The sequence below is a fragment of the Scyliorhinus torazame genome, chromosome 2 (assembly GCF_047496885.1).
Source record: "Scyliorhinus torazame isolate Kashiwa2021f chromosome 2, sScyTor2.1, whole genome shotgun sequence".
NCBI lineage: Eukaryota > Metazoa > Chordata > Chondrichthyes > Carcharhiniformes > Scyliorhinidae > Scyliorhinus > Scyliorhinus torazame.
The window spans coordinates 62,116,144-62,137,448 of record NC_092708.1 but is presented as its reverse complement, the minus strand read 5'-3'; the positions used below and the strand labels follow the sequence as shown (position 1 = coordinate 62,137,448).

Sequence of the window (21,305 nt, the reverse complement as noted above, 5' to 3'; positions counted from 1 at the left end):
TGCCTCTCAGATCACCTTGTCCCATTCCTCGAACGTCATGAGGATTCTCATGTCCAGCACCCCCTCTGTAAGTCTGGGCCCTGTCCTGGTGATTGTGGGACAGTGTCTCCTGTGGAGACAGAGAGGGAATCATTAGCCACACGTGCGGTTCACATTTGTGTGGATGATGGTGTGTGTGCGTGTGTGTGTGAGGGAAGGTTTGGGGGAGGGCGGGTGAAGGGAAGGTTGGAGTGAAGGGAGTGGATGAAGGGAGGGGCGTGGAGGGTAGGTTGGGGGAGGGCAAATAGCGGGTTGGGGGCGGCTGGTCATGTGGGGGTGGGTCACCACGCCCTTGCGGCCCGGTGTAGGACATTGACCTTCTTGCAGCACTGGGTGTCAGTTCACCTGGCCACTTCATCCCAGGCGGTACTGGCTGCCTTGTGGCTCACCCTCTTGGACCCTCAGGGAAACAGGATATCCCGCCTGGCCTCAAATGCATCCTGACACCAAATTTGGAGCAGTGAAAGGAAAGACCTGTAAAAGCTACACCAAAGCACGCTACAACCAATGTAGTACTTTTGAAGGGTGGTCACTGTTGGATTGTAGGACTCGTGGCAGCTAATTTGAGCACAGGAAGATCCCACAAGCAACAAAGTTATATGACAATGATTTTTTTGTAGCAATGCTGATTGAGGGGTATATGTTGGCAAACACACATTGTAGAACTCCCCTGCTCTTCTTCAAAATATTACCATAGAATCCTTGACATGTGCTTGAGACTGCATACACCATCTCATTTGAAAGATGACCATTTGATCTGACAGCGCAGCAGTTCCTCAATGCTGCACTGGGAAGTCAGCCTAAAATTTGTGCTTCATTCCCTGGGACCTGAATCCAAAACTATCTGAATCAGAGGTGAGAATACTATTGCAAATAACCCTGTGAAAGCCCAAACTAATGCCCCTGTGGTGTTGGGTGCTCTGGTGCACAGATGAGCCAACACAGTTGTATGTGGTACAACTCTATTTTATTATAACTCTTATAATACAGTTCGTTCTGGATACTCTGCACGTGCTGTCTCCCTGAGTGTGTTTGGCAATAGATGTGTCCTGGTTCTCCTCTGCAGCTATACTGACCACCGGGGGTCGTGTCTGTGCTTTTATATCTTTCTGTCATTGGTTGTGGTGTTGTGTGTTCTGATTTGTCTGTTGGTGTGTCTATCATGATGTGTGTGTTTGAATATCATGACATCCCCCCTTTTTACAAAGATAAGTGCCTACGTGGTTATAAATATAATTGTGTCGTGAGTGCATCTAAGAGTGTGTGTTTGTGTTGTGTACAGCGTGTGTTTATGACGTAACTATTTACATGGGGCGATGTCGGGTGCGTCACACTAACAAGGTTGTACCATAACAAAACTTGGATGCGAGAGAAAAAAAAAACTTGAACATTGGTCCGGTCAGACGATATCTGGAACAATAAACAACAACAGGTTATAATACAGAAGTGTTTGACTTTTTGAACGTATGAACAGCGTTATAAGTCCAGTCTAATGGGTGACCGCCTCAAGAATGGGCTGGTCCTCAAGCCGGTTCAGCTGTGGAGATTTGGGGTCACACTGGTTCACCTTGGACTGTTGGAGGTGATGCTGTTGCCGAAGTCTCTACTTTACCATTTGTTGTACTTCGTGCAGTGCTTGGTTTTTTCATTCGTGCAAATATAACATTCAACATCTTTGTTAGTGGTGCCCTGGCTGTGGTTTGGTTCTGGTGGCGATGGAAGGGGCATGATCCGTGGCATCTCCACGAAGTCATCCTTGGGAACCAGTGGAGGATCCGGCGTGTGCGTACGGTGCAGTTGCGAGCGTGGAAGGCGGCACAAAGCCCGCTGATTGCGCCTACGCACCAATCCATCCGCCCTGCATGCCAGGAACAAGGTGGAGTCTGTTTTCTTTTTATGTTTGTGGTGGACGGCATCTTGTAGCCGATGGGTCGTTGCCATCGAAGTAGCACCATCACTAATATCATGCAAGGCGATGACTGTGCCAGATGTGGAAGTTGGCCGAGACCGTGTACGCTGGTTCCGGCCACCTGCTGTGCCGGAAGGGCGACTCCGCAGAGAAACGTCGAAGCATGTCGCCTTGGAGAGAGAATTGTTGCTCGCATCAACGTCTGGCGATGGCGCGAATTGGTGTGTCCATCTTGGACCGCCGGTGCTGGTTGCCACTGCCGACCCAGTGGGACTGCCACGCGATCCATTCCCTGTCGCCGTGGCATTTGCCGTCACCCTGAGCGTGCCATCACCGAGGCCGCGACACCGCCCGTCCGGAGCAAGGTCTGGCGTGCGCAAATCAGAGTCGGCGCTTGGCTGCTCCCCATCTGGAGTCCGGTCTGCCTTCCGTCGATGCCCCCCGTCCGGAGTCCCAACAGGTTCACTGGAGGCAGCCGAGATTCCCTGAAGCTGCACTTCTGGAGTCGGAACATGCAGGAATGCACCAACCAGTGGAGAGGCTCGAGCCATCGAGGGTGGAAGCGGTGCGCCGCCACCGCAGTCGTCAGTGGTCCCACCGTGATCGTCGAGTGCCTCGGTACGCACTAGGCGAGGTCTGTCACCTTGCACCTTTTGCATGGGAAGTGGGATGCTGTCGTCACTCGTCTCACATCCCGTGGATAGATCGTCATTAGCAGCTTGCTGTTCACTAGGGTTGGGTAAATTGTCAGAGTTTTCATCTGGTGGTGCACACCATGTCGGTGGACTGTCATTGTCTTGCCATTGTCCTTCATTTGGGCTTTTCTTCTTTGGAACTTTAAATCTTCCCCCAGACATTGCAGAACCTTGTTTATTACCCCCAAATTCTCCCATATGTATGGTCTCGAATATAGGATCCACTGTTTCTATCGACATTGTACCATTTTCCAAAGAACATTCCGTTTCACTTTTCTTCTCAGGTACCTCATATGTAACTTTGTTTAATGTACATGCCTTCATGGTCTCTGGGTCTGATTTTGCTGGGACTGGCATGGTCTCAGTCTCTCTTTTACTGTTCTCAATTGCCCACATTATACTCCCCATACATAACTGCTTAATCACTGGGGTTAGTGTGGTACAATGGATAATCGGGTCGACCTTATCTGCATCTTCACCATTAGTGGAAAGCACACTTGGTTCACTTGAAACTGCTGTGGGTTTTAAATTCGTTATCTGGCTACTCGATGTCGGTGTCCTCAGGATTCTTGCTCCAATGTTCTGCTCAATAATCAGTGGAGTGTGTATAGGTTCAATGCAATTAATGTTCCCCTCCAGGTTTGAAGAGTCATTACTGACTAACTGCTGGTCTCCGAAGTTGGGATTTTGCGGCATTGTGTTGAAGGGAGACATTTGTCCCTGCTGTAGATATGATTCAGGTTGTGTTATTTCCATTACCTGAGGATCAATGTCTTGTCCATTTTTTCGATCCGTACTAAAACACTGGCAATTCTCAGTCTGCTCCTTGCAAGTTAAACATTCAATTAATTTTGTTAGCAAATCCTCAGCATCCTTCTGTGGCCGTGCAGCATTATTAATCTCTGTTCGGCTACAATGATCCTGAAGGTCAGCGCATAAACCTCTTTTCTTCGGGCTTGGACGAGGCGATTCCTTTGGCTTGTCTTCAGGTGGGCTTGAACAGTCTTCAGCGCTGTGCCCTTCATTGTAGCATGAGAGACCGTCATGGTCATGCTGCTGTGTAGTGGAGCATGGTAGGCTGTTATAGCCTTCTTGCTGTTCACGTGAGCATGGCAGACTTGCATCGTCTGCCGCTGGTTGGTCAGGAGACGTTGCTAGACCCTCATGGTCTTGTTCCTGCAAGGACTGCGCTCTGGAGTCTTGCGTTCCTTCCATCGTGGAGTCCGTCCACGAGCTCTCTGTGGAGGCTTGTGACACTGGAGTCACTTCTTGTTCGTGCAAGGACTGCGCTCTGGGGTCTTGCGTTGCTTCTATCGTGGAGGCTGTCCACGAGCTCTCTGTGGAGGCTTGTGACACTGGAGTCACTTCTTGTTCGTGCAAGGACTGCGCTCTGGAGTCTTGCGTTGCTTCTATCGTGGAGGCTGTCCACGAGCTCTCTGTGGAGGCTTGTGACACTGGAGTCACTTCTTGTCCGTGCAAGGACTGCGCTCTGGAGTCTTGCATTTCTGCAATTGTGGAGTCTGTCCACGAGCTTGCTGTGGAAGCTTGTGACACTGGAGTCACTTCTGGTTCATGCGAGGACTGCACTCTGGAGTCTTGCATGTCTTCTTTCATAGAGTCGGGAACGTTGAGCGGGACGTGGACCACGCTCTGTGTGGCAGCAGGGCACTCTCCGTGTGCTTGCACCGCTCCCTGTCTGTTAATGTCAGGCTGCAGCATCATCCGGTACTGATAAGTTGGAACGTCATATCTGCTGGATTGAAGATCCTCAAATCCGAAAAATGAATCCGCATCTGCGTCGGATTCAATGTGGGGGCCGCCAATGTGCAACACGAAAGGTTCGTCCGAGTCATAGTCATATAGGACCACGGAGCTATCATTGGGCTCGCGAGGTCCGGAAACCCTGTAAAAATCGTCATCGAAGTATTCAAGGTCGGAATCATCGGCTTGTGCGTAGGTAACTGCTTGTCGGAGGGTTCTTCGGAGGTCAAATTCATCTCCTGGGTCAATTTGCGGCACTGTGCTGTCATTCCAGGTGAGGGAAGGTTGTTTTACAGCTTTAACAGATTTTTGTTTTTTTGATTTGGGACGTTTCCCTTTTAAATTGGATTTGGGACATTTCCCTTTTAAATTGGTGCAGTCTGGGGCCTCTGACATCCTGATGCTCGGTATGTAGCACGTAGGAAGCGACTGCGCATGCTCAGATTGCTGTTCCTTTACCGATGGCCGTTTTCTTGACTGCGCATGCGCAGCATCTCGCGCATGCGCAAACGAAACTTCCGGTTCTGCGCACTTCTCGCGCAACTGTGCTAGCGTTATACCTTTAGCAAGATGGCCACCGACCTCGACCCAGCCTTTTCTCAGGCCCGGGATTTCGGGCTCCGGGATCCCAGCCACGAGGTGAGTACTGCAGCTTTTCTTACCTTTAAGTGCCCATTGGATTGCGTATTCTTCACAGTACTTGGAGAATTTGCCCAGGACTGCCTGGTAATCGTACCTTTGCTGCCTCCTGAAGAACCTGAACCTTCTGAATATTGCTCTTGCCCTTGCACCGGCGACGGTGAGGAGAAATTCAATTTTTTCCCTATCATCCAGGTCTTTGAGTTCAGCTGCCACCAGGAACAATTCGAAATTTTGCCGGAATCGCCGCCAGTTTTCGTGGAGGTCGCCGTCGCACTGGAGCGCCTGCGGAACCGGGAGCTCGTACATCATGCCTGGGCACTGCTGGTTGTCTCTGTACACTGAGGTATGCCGGCAGGTATCGATCCACTCCTGTACCATGTGGTGTTGGGTGCTCTGGTGCACAGATGAGCCAACACAGTTGTATGTGGTACAACTCTATTTTATTATAACTCTTATAATACAGTTCGTTCTGGATACTCTGCACGTGCTGTCTCCCTGAGTGTGTTTGGCAATAGATGTGTCCTGGTTCTCCTCTGCAGCTATACTGACCACCGGGGGTCATGTCTGTGCTTTTATATCTTTCTGTCATTGGTTGTGGTGTTGTGTGTTCTGATTTGTCTGTTGGTGTGTCTATCATGATGTGTGTGTTTGAATATCATGACAGCCCCCTCACAAAACCAGCAGATTTTATTGTCGAATTTCCAGCCATGTTTCAATTTAGCCAAAACCTTTGCGTGTTGGGTAGGGTGTGTGAGCAGTGTGAACAGCCTGGATCATGTTAACATCGAACAGGAGGAGTTATTGGGTCTTTTAAAATATATTAAGGTAGATAAGTCTCCTGGGCCAGATGGGATTTACCCCAGAATACTGAGGGAAGCAAAGGAGAAATTTTCTGGGGCCTTGACGGACATCTTTGTATCATCATTGGCTACAGATGATATCCCAGAGGACTGGAGAATAGCTAATGTGGTACCGCTGTTTAACAAAGGTGGCAGGGATAATCCTGGAAACAATAGGCCGGTGAGCCTCACGCGGTAGTAGGTAAATTATTGGAGAGACTTCTCAGAGACAGGATTTATACCCATTTGGAAACAAATGGGCTCATAAGCGATAGACAGCATGGTTTTGTGAAAGGGAGGTTGTGCCTCACTAACTAGATCAAGCTTTTTGAGGAGGTGACAAAGGTGATTGATGAGGGGAGGGTGGTGGATGTTGTTTACATGAACTTCAGTAAAGCCTTTGACAAGGTGCTCACGGCAGACTGGTACAAAAGGTGAAGTCACACGGGATCAGAGGTGAGGTGGCAAGGTGGATACAGAACTGACTCGGTCACAGAAGGCAAAGGGTAGCAGTAGAAGGGTGTTTTTCTGAAGAGAAGATTGTGACTAGTGGCATTCCACAGAGATCTGTGCTTGGGCCTCTGTTGTTTGTAGTGTACATAAACGATTTGGAGGAAAATGTAGCTGGTCTGATTAGTAAGTTTGTGGATGACACCAAGGTTGGTGGAGTGGCAGACAGTGTTGAGGATTGTTAGAAGTTACAGCAGGACACAGATAGGTTGGAGACTTCGGCAGAGAAATGGCAAATGGAGTTTAATCCGGACAAATGTGAGGTAATGCATTTTAGTAGGTCTAACATAGAGGAGGAATATAAAAGCAAATTACTGCAGATGCTGGAATCTGAAACCAAAGAGAAAATGCTGGAAAATCTCAGCAGGTCTGGCAGCATCTGTAGGAAGAGAAAAGAGCTAATGTTTCGAGTCCAGATGACTTGAAAGCCAGACGGCTTTGACAAAGGTCATTTGGACTCAAAACGTTAGCAATTTTGTCTCCCTAGAGATGCAGGCAGACCTGCTGAGATTTTCCAGCATTTTCTCTTTGGTTAGAAGGGAAATATACCGTAAATGATAAAACTCTTAGGAATATAGAAAGTCAGAGAGATCTGGGCGTGCAGGTTGACAGATCTTTGAAGCTGGCAATACAAGTGGACAAGGTAGTCAAGAAAACATACGGAATGTTTACCTTCATTGGACGTGGCATCAAGTATAAAAACTGGCAAGTCATGCTACAGTTGTATAGAACCTTGGTAAGGCCGCACTTGAAATATTGCGCACAATTCTGGTCGCCACACGACCAGAAGGATGTGGCAGCTTTGGAGAGAGTGCAGAGGAGGTTTACCAGGATGTTTCCTGGTCTGGAGGGTGTTAGCTATGTGGAGAGGCTGAATAGACTCGGACTGTTTTCATTAGAAAGACGGAGGTTGAGGGGTGACCTGATAGAGAGATCTACAAGATTGTGAGGGGCATGGATAGAGTGGATGGGCAGACACTCTTTCCCAGGGTGGAGTGGTCAGTCTCCAGGGGGCATAGGTTTACGGTCCATGAGGCAAAGTTTAGAGGAGATGTGTGAAGCAGGTGTTTTACGCAGAAGGTGGTGAGTGCCTGGAATGCGTTGCCAGGGTAGCTTATGGATGCAGATACATTAACGCGTTCAAAAGGCATCTTGACAAATACATGGATAGGATGGGTATAGAGGGATGTGCTGAGGGTTTTGGCAAAGGTTGGTATCATGACTGGTACAGGCTTGGAGGGCCAAAGGCCCTGTTCCTGTGCTGTATTGTTCTTTGTTCTTTGTACCTGATCAACCATTTTGCTATGTGAGACATTGGCTCGGATTCTCCATTTGGGAGACCAGGGGCTGGATCTCCGTCATTGCAATCCTTTGTTTTGCCGGAAGCGCACACACACACGTGGATTTCCCGATGGCGTGGGGGTGCTCACAATGGGAAGCCCCATTGGCTGGCTTCCGGCACGGAGAGTCTCACTGCCAGCAGGGGGCGCGCTGCACCAGAAAATTGATGCAGACGGAGAATCCTGCCCCATGATCTCCTGCCGGAGGTGAATTGGAACTCATTTGCGCTCCCGCTAGGAAGCGATTCAGTGTCCCTCACCATGTAAATTTACAAAAAAAAAAATCTCACCCCCAATCTCCACCCACCCGAACTATATGCCCCAAAGTGAGTAAACGTCCCCCCTCGCCAAAAACTAAGTGCCCAATTCTTGAAAGTACACTCTAAATAGTCGCCATCCATGATGAAAGCCCTCAATCAACTCCCTTACAGTGTATTTGACCTTATTGTGTGCAAAAACTCCATCAAAGCCCCTAGCCACGCCGAAGCCTTCGGCGGTATCACCAGCCTCCAGCCCAAGGACACCCACCCCGCCCCCGTCCGCAGTTTCGGCACATCAGAGACCCCAAAAATCACTGCCATCGGCAGGGTTCCATCCCCACATTCAGGGGGCGAGGATTATCCGAGCCTCCACGCCACAATCGCACTCAGCGCGGGGGCAAAGAATGGGCATTGTCGCCAGAATTCGGCGTGACGCTGCTCCCGCGATTCTCTGCCAGCAACTGGCCGAGTTCCCGCCGGCGTGATTTTAACATGGTTCCACCCGACGGGTACTTAGAGTGGTGGCTGTGGGCTGAGTCCGCAGCAGCCCTGGAGGGGGGGCGGAGGGATCCTTCGCCGGGAGGGGGGGGGGGGGACCTTCAGGATGGCCAGGCTCGGGATCAGGGGCCACCAATCGGCGGGTACGCGCAATCTCGGGGGACTTATATTGTGGGGCTAGTCCGCTGTGTGGGTCCGCCATGTCATGCGGACCCAAGGCCGGAAGTGCAGGGTCCTGTTTACGGAGCACTCCAGCGCCCTGCTGGCCCCCTTCAGGTAAGTGAATCGCTGGGCCAAGGGGTCCATTGATGCCTGCGTGAAACGCTCTGGTGTTTACGTCAGCGTGAACACTCAGCCGCCGTTTCGGAGAATCCTGCCCATGGTGCCAAAAAATGACCCCAAAATCTCCGCCAGCTTGAGGCATGGCCAAAACATTTGTATTAGGTGCATAGGCGAGGAATATGAGGGGTTTTAGATGGAATCCTGCTATTGAGCACCCCCCCTTCCCGGCATTACGGATCAGCTCCCAACCTACTCACATCACAAAGTCCGACACCTGTCAATTTCCAGCACAGCACTTCAAAATCACTGAAGCATCAAGGGAGTGACTGGAATGCACTTAACTCTCTTTGAAGTGGTTGATATTTGTAAACATTCATGAAGGAAGATGAATGAAGCAAGACTAACAGCTATTTGTGTGAGCTGTCAATCACAGTCCACAAATAGATATAAATGAATGGCTTGCAGCTAAAGGATCTGAGGAGTTTAAACATAGGTCACTGTTTTTCTATTTCTAGGAATGGACACATGGAGCGGGATTCTCCGCCGGGTCGGAGCATCACCGGGGGTTGGCGCGAATCCCGTCTCGTCGCCCCGACACCGGCTATTCTCCGGCGCCGTTTTTCGGGCAGAGGCGGAAATCATGCCACGCCGGTCGAAGGCCGTTGACGGCGATTCTCCAAGCCCCGATAGGCCAAACGGCCTTTCGGTTTTGGCCAGTCCCGCCGGCGTGAATCACTCAACTCATGCACCGACGGGGCCTGGCAGGTACGTCGGCGGGGGCGGTCCTCGGGGGGTGGGGGGGGGACCGAACCCCAAGGGGGGCCCCCCCACGGTGGCCTGGCCCTCAATCGGGGCCCACCATACTGCTGGCGGGCCCCCCTCGGGCGGGGAGAAGAGAACCCCCGCGCATGCGCCAAAATACGCCGGCGGTTCCGTGCATGCATGAGATCACGCCGGCCCTTTGGCGCATGCGCGAACTCGCGCTGTCCCTTCGCCGTCGGCTGGAGCGGCACCAACCCCTCCGGCGTCCATCTAGCCCCCAAAAGTGCAGAGAATTCCGCACTTTTGTGGGCTGTTGACGCCAGAGTGGTTGGCGCTGGTTCCCCCGCTGGCGTGAGGACTTAGTCCCCAGAAGGGAGAATCCCACCCATGGTGCTTCCTCAGTCTGTACCAGCAGATGTATGCCCAGGTGAGTATTGCAACAGTAGTTTTTTTCATTGCCCCTGTCTGGACTGCTCTCTAGCTTCCGGGGCATGGTCATTTTTCTGGATGATCTGTTGGGGGGTTCCTTTTGTTACAGGATTTCTTTGGGCATCCCCTTATTCAGGAGGTCTCGGGGGGGGGGGGGTGGGGGGGGTCTCCCTATCTCGGTGGTCTCTGGGGTTTTCTCCCAATCTAGTGGATCTTTGAGGGTGTCTCCCTCTCACCTCTGTGGAGCGGGGGGGGAGTGGTGGGGAGAGCCTAGTAGGGGAAGGTCTGGTAGGGAAGGTGAGGGGGAGGGTGGTCCTCGGATAGATGTGCGGGCAACTCCCTTAAGAGGTTACCTCCTTAGCCCTTGGCGACGTCCATCACATCAGGGTCACATTGGTGAATACCAGTAGTGATCTGTGCCTACGTGATTCTCAGCGCAGAGGACCAGAGAGTCTCGAGGGCCTGGAGACCTGCTGCCCAGCTCAGCATCCATTATCATCCTTCTGCTGTAGGGGGGGGGGGGGGGGGGGGGGGGGGGGGGAGGGAGGGGCGGGGGGGGTGCGCGGCAGAGCATTAGTCCCAAATTGGGGGGGGGGCAGAGAATTAGTCCCAAACGACGTGCTTGTTAAGTGAATTGCACATTCTGAATTCTCTCTCTGTGTACCTGAACAGGCGCTGGAGAGTGGCAACTAGGGGATTTTCACAGTAACTTAATTGCAGCGTTAATGTGAGCTTACCTGTGACAATAATAAAGATTATTATTAACGGTCGGTTTGGTGCCTGGCGCGAACCTCTGTTTTGGCCAGACGCCTGATCGCGATCCACGTGACCGCATCACTGGGCGGTGAAACTCTAAGTCGACAAGATTCAACACCTCACTTTTATCCACTAGATGTGTATTCTCCTCAAAGAAGAAAATGTATATTTGAAATATAAAAATAATTCTGGCAATTGAAACTATGGTGCAAAGTGGATTCTTATGAATTATTCTCCCAGTCATTTCGCCCAATGCCCCCTTTCAAGAGAAAACCCCTGTTTTCTCAAACAATAATGTGGTTATTACTGATGTTTCAAATATCTTTAGTCAGTTTTATTTTGTCACGAAAACTGATCGCTGCAAGTGCGGTTTGAAAATACAGTGGGCAGGACTTTCTTATTCCTCCACCCTCGTTGGAGGTTTTTCTATTGACCGTCAGTGGGACCTTCTGTTCTCACCGATATGTACAGCATTTTGCATGGCTCGTTCATCCAGCATGGGGTGAGTGGCACCTGCAGTTGGGAGGGGCAGGCAAATCCTGCCCAGCACTTTTACCTCATAATTATTTATTATGCATATACCACAACCAATTACAGATTCCGAAAGCTCAATAATTTAATAAACTAAGCCATTAAATAGAAATATTGCCACCATAGTGACATAGCATTATCACAAATGCAATAACCAAAAGCGGCAAATGTTTGAATTACCAACAGGCTCCTTTTGACTTGAGAAAAGATTCTTGATGTTACTGCCATCCATGTTTGCTGAACTGATGTTGTTCCCATCACTCCAGTAGAGCTTGCTGTAAGAGAGAACCCATGCATTCATTAACTTATGTTTAAAACTAATTGTACAAATAATATAAGAAATGTTATCTATGATAAACTCCTCCAATGCTTCAGGATAGTTTGCTCTTCTGACTTGGGGGTGTTTTCAGATTAATTTATAATTCTGGTCCCAGCACTTATCTCTTGTAGATCATTACATCGGGCAAATGGAGTAAACTATTTGTCATTATTTGAAGAAAAAGGCATGACTTATAATCTATTAAGTACACTGATTATTTTAGAACTTTGTACTCTTCCAGAATATATCATTGACCTGTACATTGCTCATAAAGGAAAGAAGGTGAAGGAAATATTAATAATTTCCTCATTGTCATGTTGCTGTCTAAGCCACATACCATCCTGACTTGGAGGCAGATCACTGTTTTTTCATGGTCATGGGGACAATGTCCCAGAAGTTTCTACCCATCAGCATTGTGGTAACACCTTCATCATATAGATCTTCTGCAGAAGTTCAAGAAGACCCAGTAACACTTCATGGGTAACTTGGGATGGGCAATAAACACTGACCTGGACATTAATATCTACATACTCGGAAAGGGGAGGCAGTGGTATAGCGGTATTGTCACTGGACCAGAGACCCAGAGTAATGCTCTGGAGACCCAGGTTCAAATTCCGCCACTGCAGATGGTGAAGTTTGAATTAATTAAAATATCTGGAATTAAAAGTCGAATGATGACCATGAAACCATTGTTGATTGTCGTAATATCCTTTGGGGAACAAAATCTACCATCTTTACCTGGTCTGGCCTACATGTGACTGCAGGTCCACAGCAATGTGGTTGGCCCTTAAGTGCCCCCTCCATGGCAATTAGGGATGGGCAATAAATGCTGGCCTAGCCTGCGGCACCCATGTCCCATGAACAAATAAAAAAAAGTCAAAGCTGTGGGGAATTAGGGATAGAATTTGGAATAAATTTGGTATTAAATGAGGGGTAAAAAATAATGAGGACTTACAGGTGACCTACCCACTAATGCCCCATCATTTTTAATTTTAACCTGCCCTTTTTGACCTCATCGTGCCATGACTGTAATTTTAATCTGGCATGAACAAGGAAACCACTGTTGGCCTGAGAACCAGGTGAAAAGAGGGCATGAGAATCTGGGATGAGAAGAGGTCAATCTTCTGGGCCTGCAGAGCAGCAGGACTCCTGCAGAGCCCCAAGGAAACTTTAGGCCTGCCGTCCCAGGAGACCTTCCTGGAACACCCGATACATGGCACCCACATGTGGTGAACTTTCTTCCTGCTGTCTGAACTTCTGCTCCTATCAGTCACTTCAAGCTCATTTCAGTAGCGTGCAGATGAGGCCTGGGAAGTAAAATCTTCCAGCCTCATGCTGTTGTGTTTGGGAAAGTTCCGCGCTCAACCAAAGCATGCTGCAAAGTAAAATCTGGACTTTTTACATTTCCATTGCTACCCCAATGCATTTAATCTGATTGGCTTGTGAAAATAAATCCTTCCATCAAAATGTAATCTTCACTTCCATCTACATCACATTTACACTGCCATGCTTCAGCTGATTATAAAATATCAATGATTAAATTATACGGACAATGCAAACTTTAAATTATTTAACCTGTAGCAATTAGGGATGGGCAATAAATGCTGGTTTTGCCAGAGATGCCCACATCCTGTAAGTGAATAAGAAAAAAGGTATACTACACAACAACTTACCCTTTTAGTGGGTGTACTATTAGACACTGTGGGTGGTCAAGTCCATGAATGATAGAAGTCCGCAGGGATCCATCCAATCTTGCCACGTTTATTTGCGCCTCCTCTAAATCTGAGCTCGTCCAGTAAATATTTCTGGAAACCCAATCCACTGCAAGTGCATGAGCGTATGGCAGGTCTATGAACAAAAGGAATATAATTAGTGAGTGATCAAAGTTACTTCCAACAATTATCGATACTAAAGGAAAGCTAGGCAAGCAAATGAGAAAGGAAAAGAAGGATATTTCAATCGGGTGAAAGGAAGTAAATAGAATGGGAGGAGGCTGAGCTTAAACACTGGCATACACGGAGTTGAGCCAAATGGCCCGTTTCTCTGCTGTGAGCTCTAAGAACTTCTGGAGAAGTTTTCCTAAGTTCTGACATTATTATTTGATTTTCAACCAAAAACACAGCTGTATTTGCAAATACAGAAGCCCTCAGTCTTGCTAAAAGATATTCTGCCTTTTGAGGTATATTAAACACATGAGGTGTAGATTAGCATTTCTGAAACTTACAGCAAATACAGTGCACATTTTGAACAGCAAAGATGACAAATCAATGTGTAAACTGCAAAACAATTTGTTAAACAATTTACACGGGGCATTGCAGCTGACTTGCTTTCTCAGTCACTTTTTTAAAACAATATGTGGATAGACCGACAAGAGGTGGGGCCGCAGTGGATTTGGTACTGGGTAATGAACCGGGCCAAGTGTTAGATTTGGTTGTGGGAGAGCACTTTGGAGATAGTGACCACAATTCGGTGACTTTCACTATAGCAATGGAGAGGGATCGGAACATACGGCAGGACAAGGTTTATAACTGGGGGAAGGGTAATTAAAATGCAATTAGGCAAGAATTGGGGAGCATAAGATGGAAACAGGAACTGTCAGGAATAGGCACAATTGAGATGTGGAGCTTGTTCAAGGAGCAAATACTGCGTGTCCTTGACATGTATGCCCCTGTCAGGCAGGGAGGAATTGGTCGAGTGAGGGAACCATGGTTTACAAAAGAGGTTGAATGCCTTGTCAAGAGGAAGAAGGGGGCTTATGTAAGGATGAGAAAACAAGGTTCAGTTAGGGCATTTGAGAGATACAAGATAGCTAGGAAGGAGCTCAAGAAAGGGCTTCGGAGAGCGAGGAGGGGCATGAGAAGTCCCTGGCGGGTAGGATCAAGGAAAACCCCAAGGCTTTTTACACTTATATAAGGAATGAGAGAATGACCAAGGTGAAGTTAGGGCCGGTCAAGGGCAGTAGTGGGAACATGTGCATGGAGTCTGAAGATATAGGAGAGGCCCGAAATGGATATTTTTCTTCAGTGTTCACAAAGGAGAGGGGCCATGTTGTTGAGGAGGATAGTGCGATACAGGCTGGTAGGCTGGAGGAGGTAGATATCTGGAAGGAAGATGTGTTAGAAATTTTGAGAAGCCTGAGGATAGATAAGTCCCCTGGGCCTGATGGGATATATCCTAGGATTCTTTGGGAGGTGAGGGATGCGGTTGCAGAGCCTTTGGCTTTGATCTTTATGTCCTCACTGTCTAAAGGATGTGGTAAACCACTGTATTGTATTGTACTGTTTCATGCCTGGGCTTATCCCTGCTGGGTCCGAACCACTGTGATATATAATCTGTGTATTGTGGTAAACTGCCACTGTATTATATGTAATATGGTAAACTACTTCCTGCTGGCTCTGCCTCCTCCTGGGCTCGGTATAAAGGTGGCTGGTCTCTGCTGCTGCCTTAGTTCGGGATCCGAGGCCAGGAGGCTTTCTGTTTAGTTTATTAAAGCCTCAGTTACGTCCACCACTCGTCGTGTGTTCATTGATGGCATATCAATTTAATAAACTAAACATCTAAGATGAATTCATCACTCAAGCCTGGAGCTGGACCCACAGGCAGCCGACGCCACTGCAACATTCGAGCACTGGCTAAGCTGCTTCGAAACTTACCTCGGATCCTTCACCAAAGACTTCACCAACCTCCAAAAGAAGCAGATCCTCCACGCACGGGTGAGCCCGCAAGTCTTTCTTCTCATCAGGGACGCCCCCTCGTATACGGAGGCGATAATGCTGCTGAAGGGGTACTATGTAAAGTCTGTAAACTAAGTGTATGCTGGGCACTTTCTTGCCACGAGACGACAGCGCCCTGGGGAATCACTAGCAGAATTCCTGCGTGCCTTGCGGGTACTCTGCCGGAACTGTGACTGCCAGGCAGTATCGGCTACCCAACACACTGAGCTGTTGGTCAGGGACGCTTATGTCGCAGGCATGAAATCAAATTACAAATGGCAGCGATTGCTAGAAGGGGGTACACTCGGCCCCCCAGAGACAGTGCAGCTCTCAAACTCACTGGAGGTGGCCTTCCAGAACATGGAGGCCTACACCTCCGACCGCGTGGCATCCTCATGGACCTCGTGGGCGCCGCCATCACCGGATTCGAGTGCGGCGCAAGCCTGTGCCGCGCAACAGCTCGCCAACGGCGGAAGCCCGAAGTGCTATTTTTGCGGCCAGGGTAAGCATCCCAGACAAAGGTGCCCTGCACAGAACGCGACTTGCAACGGGTGTGGGAGGATTGGCCACTTTGTTAAAGCTTGCCAGGCCCGATCTCTCTCAAAAACTCCTAGGCCCAGCAGCGCTGCCTGCTTGTCAGGGCCGCCCCCAGCTGCCGCGCCACACACCATGTGCGACCTGTGGGTGCCGCCATCTTCAATTTCGCCCGCCACGTGCGACCCATGGGGGCCGCCATCTTTGACGCCATCTTGCACTCCACCCGTCATGCGTGACCCATGGGGGCAGCCATCTTTGACGCCATCCCCGATGCCGACCGCCATCTTGGGACCACTCCACAGCCTCCCGGGAGCCTTGCGCACCCGGTCGTACGCTGGCCGCCGCTACCCCCGACCGGCCCACCCATCACCTTCCGAAGCTCGCCTCCATCACGCTCGACTAGTCTCGGCCTCATCATCTCACAAAATCTATGATGACCGTCTGGATCAACAAGCACGAGACGGCCTGCCTTTTCTGCTCTGGGAGTAGACAGCTTCATACACCCAGATATGGTAAGGCGCTGCTTCCTCCCAACTTCATCCGAGACCCAGAAAATCTCCCTGGCTTCCGGATCACATTCAGTAGCAATTCGGGGGTACTGTGTCGCGACCCTCACCGTACAAGGCGTAGAGTACACAAACATTAAACTCTACGTCCTTCCCCATCTCTGCGCTGCCCTATTACTGGGGCTCGACTTTCAGTGCCACCTCCAAAGCCTTACTTTAAAGTTTGGTGCACCCCTGTTCCCCCTCACCGTCTGTAGCCTCACGACACTTAAGGTCACTCCACCCTCGCTCTTCGCTAACCTCACCCGGGACTGTAATCCAGTCGCTACTAGGAGCAGACGATACAGTGCCCGGGACAGGGCCTTTATCAGGTTGGAGTTCCAGCGACACCTACGAGAGGGGATCACTGAGGCTAGTACCAACCCCTGGAGAGCCCAAGTGGTGGTCTTCAAGACTGGGGAAAAGCACTGAATGGTCATCGACTACAATCAGACCATCAACCGGTACACGCAGCTCGATGCGTACCCCCTCCCCCGCATATCTGACATGGTCAATCAGATTGCGCAGTATCGAGTCTTCTCCACAGTTCACTTGAGGTCAGCGTACCACAAGCTCCCTATCCACCCGGAGGACCACCAATACACTGCCTTCGAGGCAGATGGCTGCCTCTACCATTTCCATAAGACCGGAGTGGAAGTAAGGCCATTCGGCCCATCGAGTCCACTCCACCATTCAATCATGGCTGATTTCAACTCCATTTACCCGCTCTCTCTCCATAGCCCTTAATTCCTCGAGAAATCAAGAATTTATCAACTTCTGTCTTAAAGACACTCAACGTCCCGGCCTCCACCGCCCTCTGTGGCAATGAATTCCACAGACCCACCACTCTCTGGCTGAAGAAATTTCTCCTCATCTCTGTTCTAAAGTGACTCCCTTTTATTCTAAGGCTGTGCCCCCGGGTCCTAGTCTCCCCTGCTAATGGAAACAACTTCCCTACGTCCACCCTATCTAAGCCATTCATTATCTTCTAAGTTTCTATTAGATCTCCCCTCAACCTCCTAAACTCTAATGAATATAATCCCAGGATCCTCAGACGTTCATCGTATGTTAGGCCTACCATTCCTGGGATCATCCGTGTGAATCTCCGCTGGACCCGCTCCAGTGCCAGTATGCCCTTCCTGAGGTGTGGGGCCCAAAATTGCTCACAGTATTCTAAATGGGGCCTATCTAATGCTTTATAAAGCTTCAGAAGTACATCTCTGCTTTTATATTCTTGAGATGAATAACAACATTGCATTTGCTTTCTTAATTACGGACTCAACCTGCAAGTTTACCTTTAGAGAATCCTGGACTAGGACTCCCAAGTCCCTTTGCACTTCAGCATTATGAATTTTGTCACCGTTTAGAAAATATTCCATGCCTCTATTCTTTTTTTCCAAAGTGCAAGACCTCGCACTTGCCCACGTTGAACTTCATCAGCCATTTCTTGGACCACTCTCCTAAACTGTCTAAATCTTTCTGCAGCCTCCCCACCTCCTCCATACGACCTGCCCCTCCACCTATCTTTGTATCATCGGCAAACTTAGCCAGAATTCCCCCAATCCCGTCATCTAGATCGTTAATATATAAAGAGAACAGCTGTGGCCCTGTGGTAGTATGCATTAGGGGTCATGTGGGACTGTGAAGCCGTGATGTCATTGGCTGACAGATCCCGGGTCCTGGTTGGACGTTGACCTCTAGCTCCGCCATGAAGGCGGAGTATAAGTACCAGGAGTCCTCCCCCGCAGGCAGTCTACTACTGAACTGCGGGGGAACAGTCACGCTTAATAAAGCCTCATCGACTTCACTCTATTCGTCTCTCGGAGTCTTTGTGCGCTACAATTTATTAAGCGTGCCTAAAGGACTATGGAGCTCAGGGTCATCCCGGAATGCCTGAGGATCAGCCCCCACGCAGTGAACGCAGCAGCAGCTTTCAAGCACTGGCAGACTTGTTTCGAGGCCTACCTCAGAACGGCCACCAGCCGGGTCACAGAAGACCAAAAACTACAGGTCCTGCACTCGAGGTTAAGCACGGAGATTTTCTCCCTCATCGAAGACGCAGAGGATTTCCAGACGGCGTTCGCAGCACTAAAAAGTCTCTATGTTCGCCCAGTTAACCAGTTCTACGCTCGCTATCAACTCGCAACGAGACGGCAAAGTCCCGGAGAATCGAGTGATGAATTCTACACCGCACTACTAATTTTGGGACGGCCTGCAGCTGCCCGCCGGTGAACGCAAATGAACACACGGACATGTTAATTCGCGATGCTTTTGTGGCAGGTATGAACTCCTCCCAAATCCGCCAAAGACTTCTAGAAAAAAAGTCGCTAGGACTCTCAGAGGCACGGGCCCTAGCAGCCTCCCTAGACGTGGCCGCGCGAAATACCCGTGCCTACGGCCCCGACCGCGCAGTAGCCCATTGGGCTCCGTACGCACCCCTCGCGACAAACCTACGCCCCCCCCCCCGGACACCCCACAGGTTTGCGTGGTTCAAACGCCAAGTTTGCGCGGTTCAAACGCCAAGTCGCACCGGGGGAGCCCGCTGCTATTTCTGCGGCCAGGCGAAACACCCCCGGCAGCGCTGCCCGGCCCGCGCAGCGATCTGTAAGAGCTGCGGGAAAAAGGGCCATTTCGCGGCTGTGTGCTGGTCCCGCGAGGTCGCCGCTGTCCCGGGAGAACAGGGAGCCCTGCACGCCGTTTACGCTCCCAAACCCCCCCCTCCGCGCCCCATGTATGACCCGCCGGCGCTACCACTTTGGGTCCCGGCCACCGCTGTCCCCAGAGAAGAGGGAGCCCTGCGCGTTGCTAACGCTCCCCAACCCCCCCAGCGCCCCATGTGCGACCCGCAGGCGCCGCCATTTTGGGTCCCGGCCACCACGAGGGGAGGAAGGGCGCCGCCATCTTGGACCACCCCAGACCTGTGCGACGCATGGGGGCGGCCATTTTGTCCACCCCCGCCGCCATCTTGTGACCCCCGGCCATGTGCGATACATGGGGGCAGCCATCTTGTTCACCCCCGACGCCATCTTGGATGGCAACAACGGACCCCACTGTCGACGGCTCCACGGGGTTCGAAGAAGACGCTCAACCATTACAACCACGGCTGGCTTCAATGACGCTGGACCAAGCACGGCCCCGGACGCTCCAGACGACGACGACAACGGTGCTGATAAACGGGCACGAGACACCATGCCTGGTCGACTCCGGGAGCACGGAGAGCTTTATCCACCCCGATACGGTAAGACGCTGTTCTTTGACCATCCGTCCCAGCGCACAAAAGATTTCCCTAGCTGCAGGATCCCACTCCGTACAGATCAAAGGCTTCTGCATAGTTACCCTAACGGTGCAAGGGAGGGAGTTCAAAAACTACAGGCTCTCCGTCCTTCCCCAACTCTGCGCCCCCACATTACTGGGATTAGACTTCCAGTGCAATCTACAGAGCCTAATCTTCAAATTTGGCGGCCCAATACCCCCACTCACTATCTGCGGCCTTGCAACCCTCAAGGTGCAACCCCCATCCTTGTTTGCAAACCTCACCCCGGATTGCAAACCCGTCGCCACTAGGAGCAGACGGTACAGCGCCCAGGACCGGACCTTCATTCGGTCCGAAGTCCAGCGGCTACTAAAGGAAGGCATAATCCAGGCCAGCAATAGTCCCTGGAGAGCACAGGTGGTAGTAGTAAGGACAGGGGAGAAGCAAAGGATGGTCATAGACTATAGCCAGACCATCAACAGGTACACACAACTCGACACGTACCCTCTCCCCTGCATATCCGACATGGTCAATCGGATTGCCCAATATAAAGTCTTCTCCACCGTGGACCTCAAGTCCGCCTACCATCAGCTCCCCATCCGCCCAAGTGACCGCAAGTACACAGCCTTCGAGGCAGACGGGCGATTATACCATTTCCTAAGGGTCCCATTTGGCGTCACAAACGGGGTCTCGGTCTTCCAACGAGAGATGGACCGAATGGTTGATCAACACGGGTTACGGGCCACTTTCCCGTATCTCGACAATGTAACCATCTGCGGCCACGATCAGCAGGACCACGACGCCAACCTCCAAAAATTCCTCCAGACCGCTAAAGCCTTGAACCTCACGTACAACGAGGACAAGTGCGTTTTTAGCACAAACCGGCTAGCCATCCTGGGCGACGTAGTGCGCAATGGGATAATAGGCCCTGACCCCGAACGTATGCGCGCCCTCATGGATTTCCCCCTCCCGCACTGCTCAAAAGCCCTAAAACGCTGCCTGGGGTTCTTTTCATACTACGCCCAGTGGGTCCCCCAGTACGCAGACAATGCCCGCCCCCTAATACAGACCACGACCTTTCCTCTGTCGACAGGCTTGCCAGGCCTTCAGCCGCATCAAAGCGGATATCGCAAAGGCCACGATGCGCGCCATCGATGAGTCCCTCCCCTTCCAGGTCGAGAGCGACGCCTCCGACGTAGCTCTAGCGGCCACCCTTAACCAAGCGGGCAGACCCGTGGCCTTTTTCTCCCGAACCCTCCACGCTTCAGAAATCCGCCACTCCTCAGTGGAAAAGGAAGCCCAAGCCATAGTGGCAGCGGTGCGACATTGGAGGCATTACCTGGCCGGCAGGAGATTCACTCTTCTCACGGACCAACGGTCGGTAGCCTTCATGTTCGATAATGCACAGCGGGGCAAAATCAAAAACGACAAGATCTTAAGGTGGAGGATCGAGCTCTCCACCTTCAACTACGAGATCTTGTATCGTCCCAGAAAGCTGAACGAGCCGTCCGATGCCCTATCCCGCGGCACATGTGCCAACGCACAAATTAACCGCCTCCAAACCCTCCACGAGGACCTCTGCCACCTGGGGGTCACTCGGTTCTACCACTTTATTAAGTCCCGCAACCTCCCATACTCTTTAGAGGAGGTCCGTACAGTCACAAGGAACTGCCACATCTGCGCAG

General features: G+C 50.7%; 1 protein-coding gene across 1 annotated transcript in view; it reads right to left on the bottom strand.

The window, feature by feature from the left end:
* LOC140406652 (low-density lipoprotein receptor-related protein 1-like) overlaps positions 1–21,305 on the bottom strand; it is a 1,475,832-nt gene that overhangs the window by 890,380 nt on the left and 564,147 nt on the right. Inside the window, exons 24-25 of the mRNA XM_072494659.1 lie at positions 13,246–13,420; positions 11,434–11,528 (exon numbers count right to left, since the gene is read on the bottom strand). Coding sequence (XP_072350760.1) covers positions 11,434–11,528; positions 13,246–13,420 — 270 coding nt within the window. The remainder of the gene's footprint in view (positions 1–11,433; positions 11,529–13,245; positions 13,421–21,305) is intronic.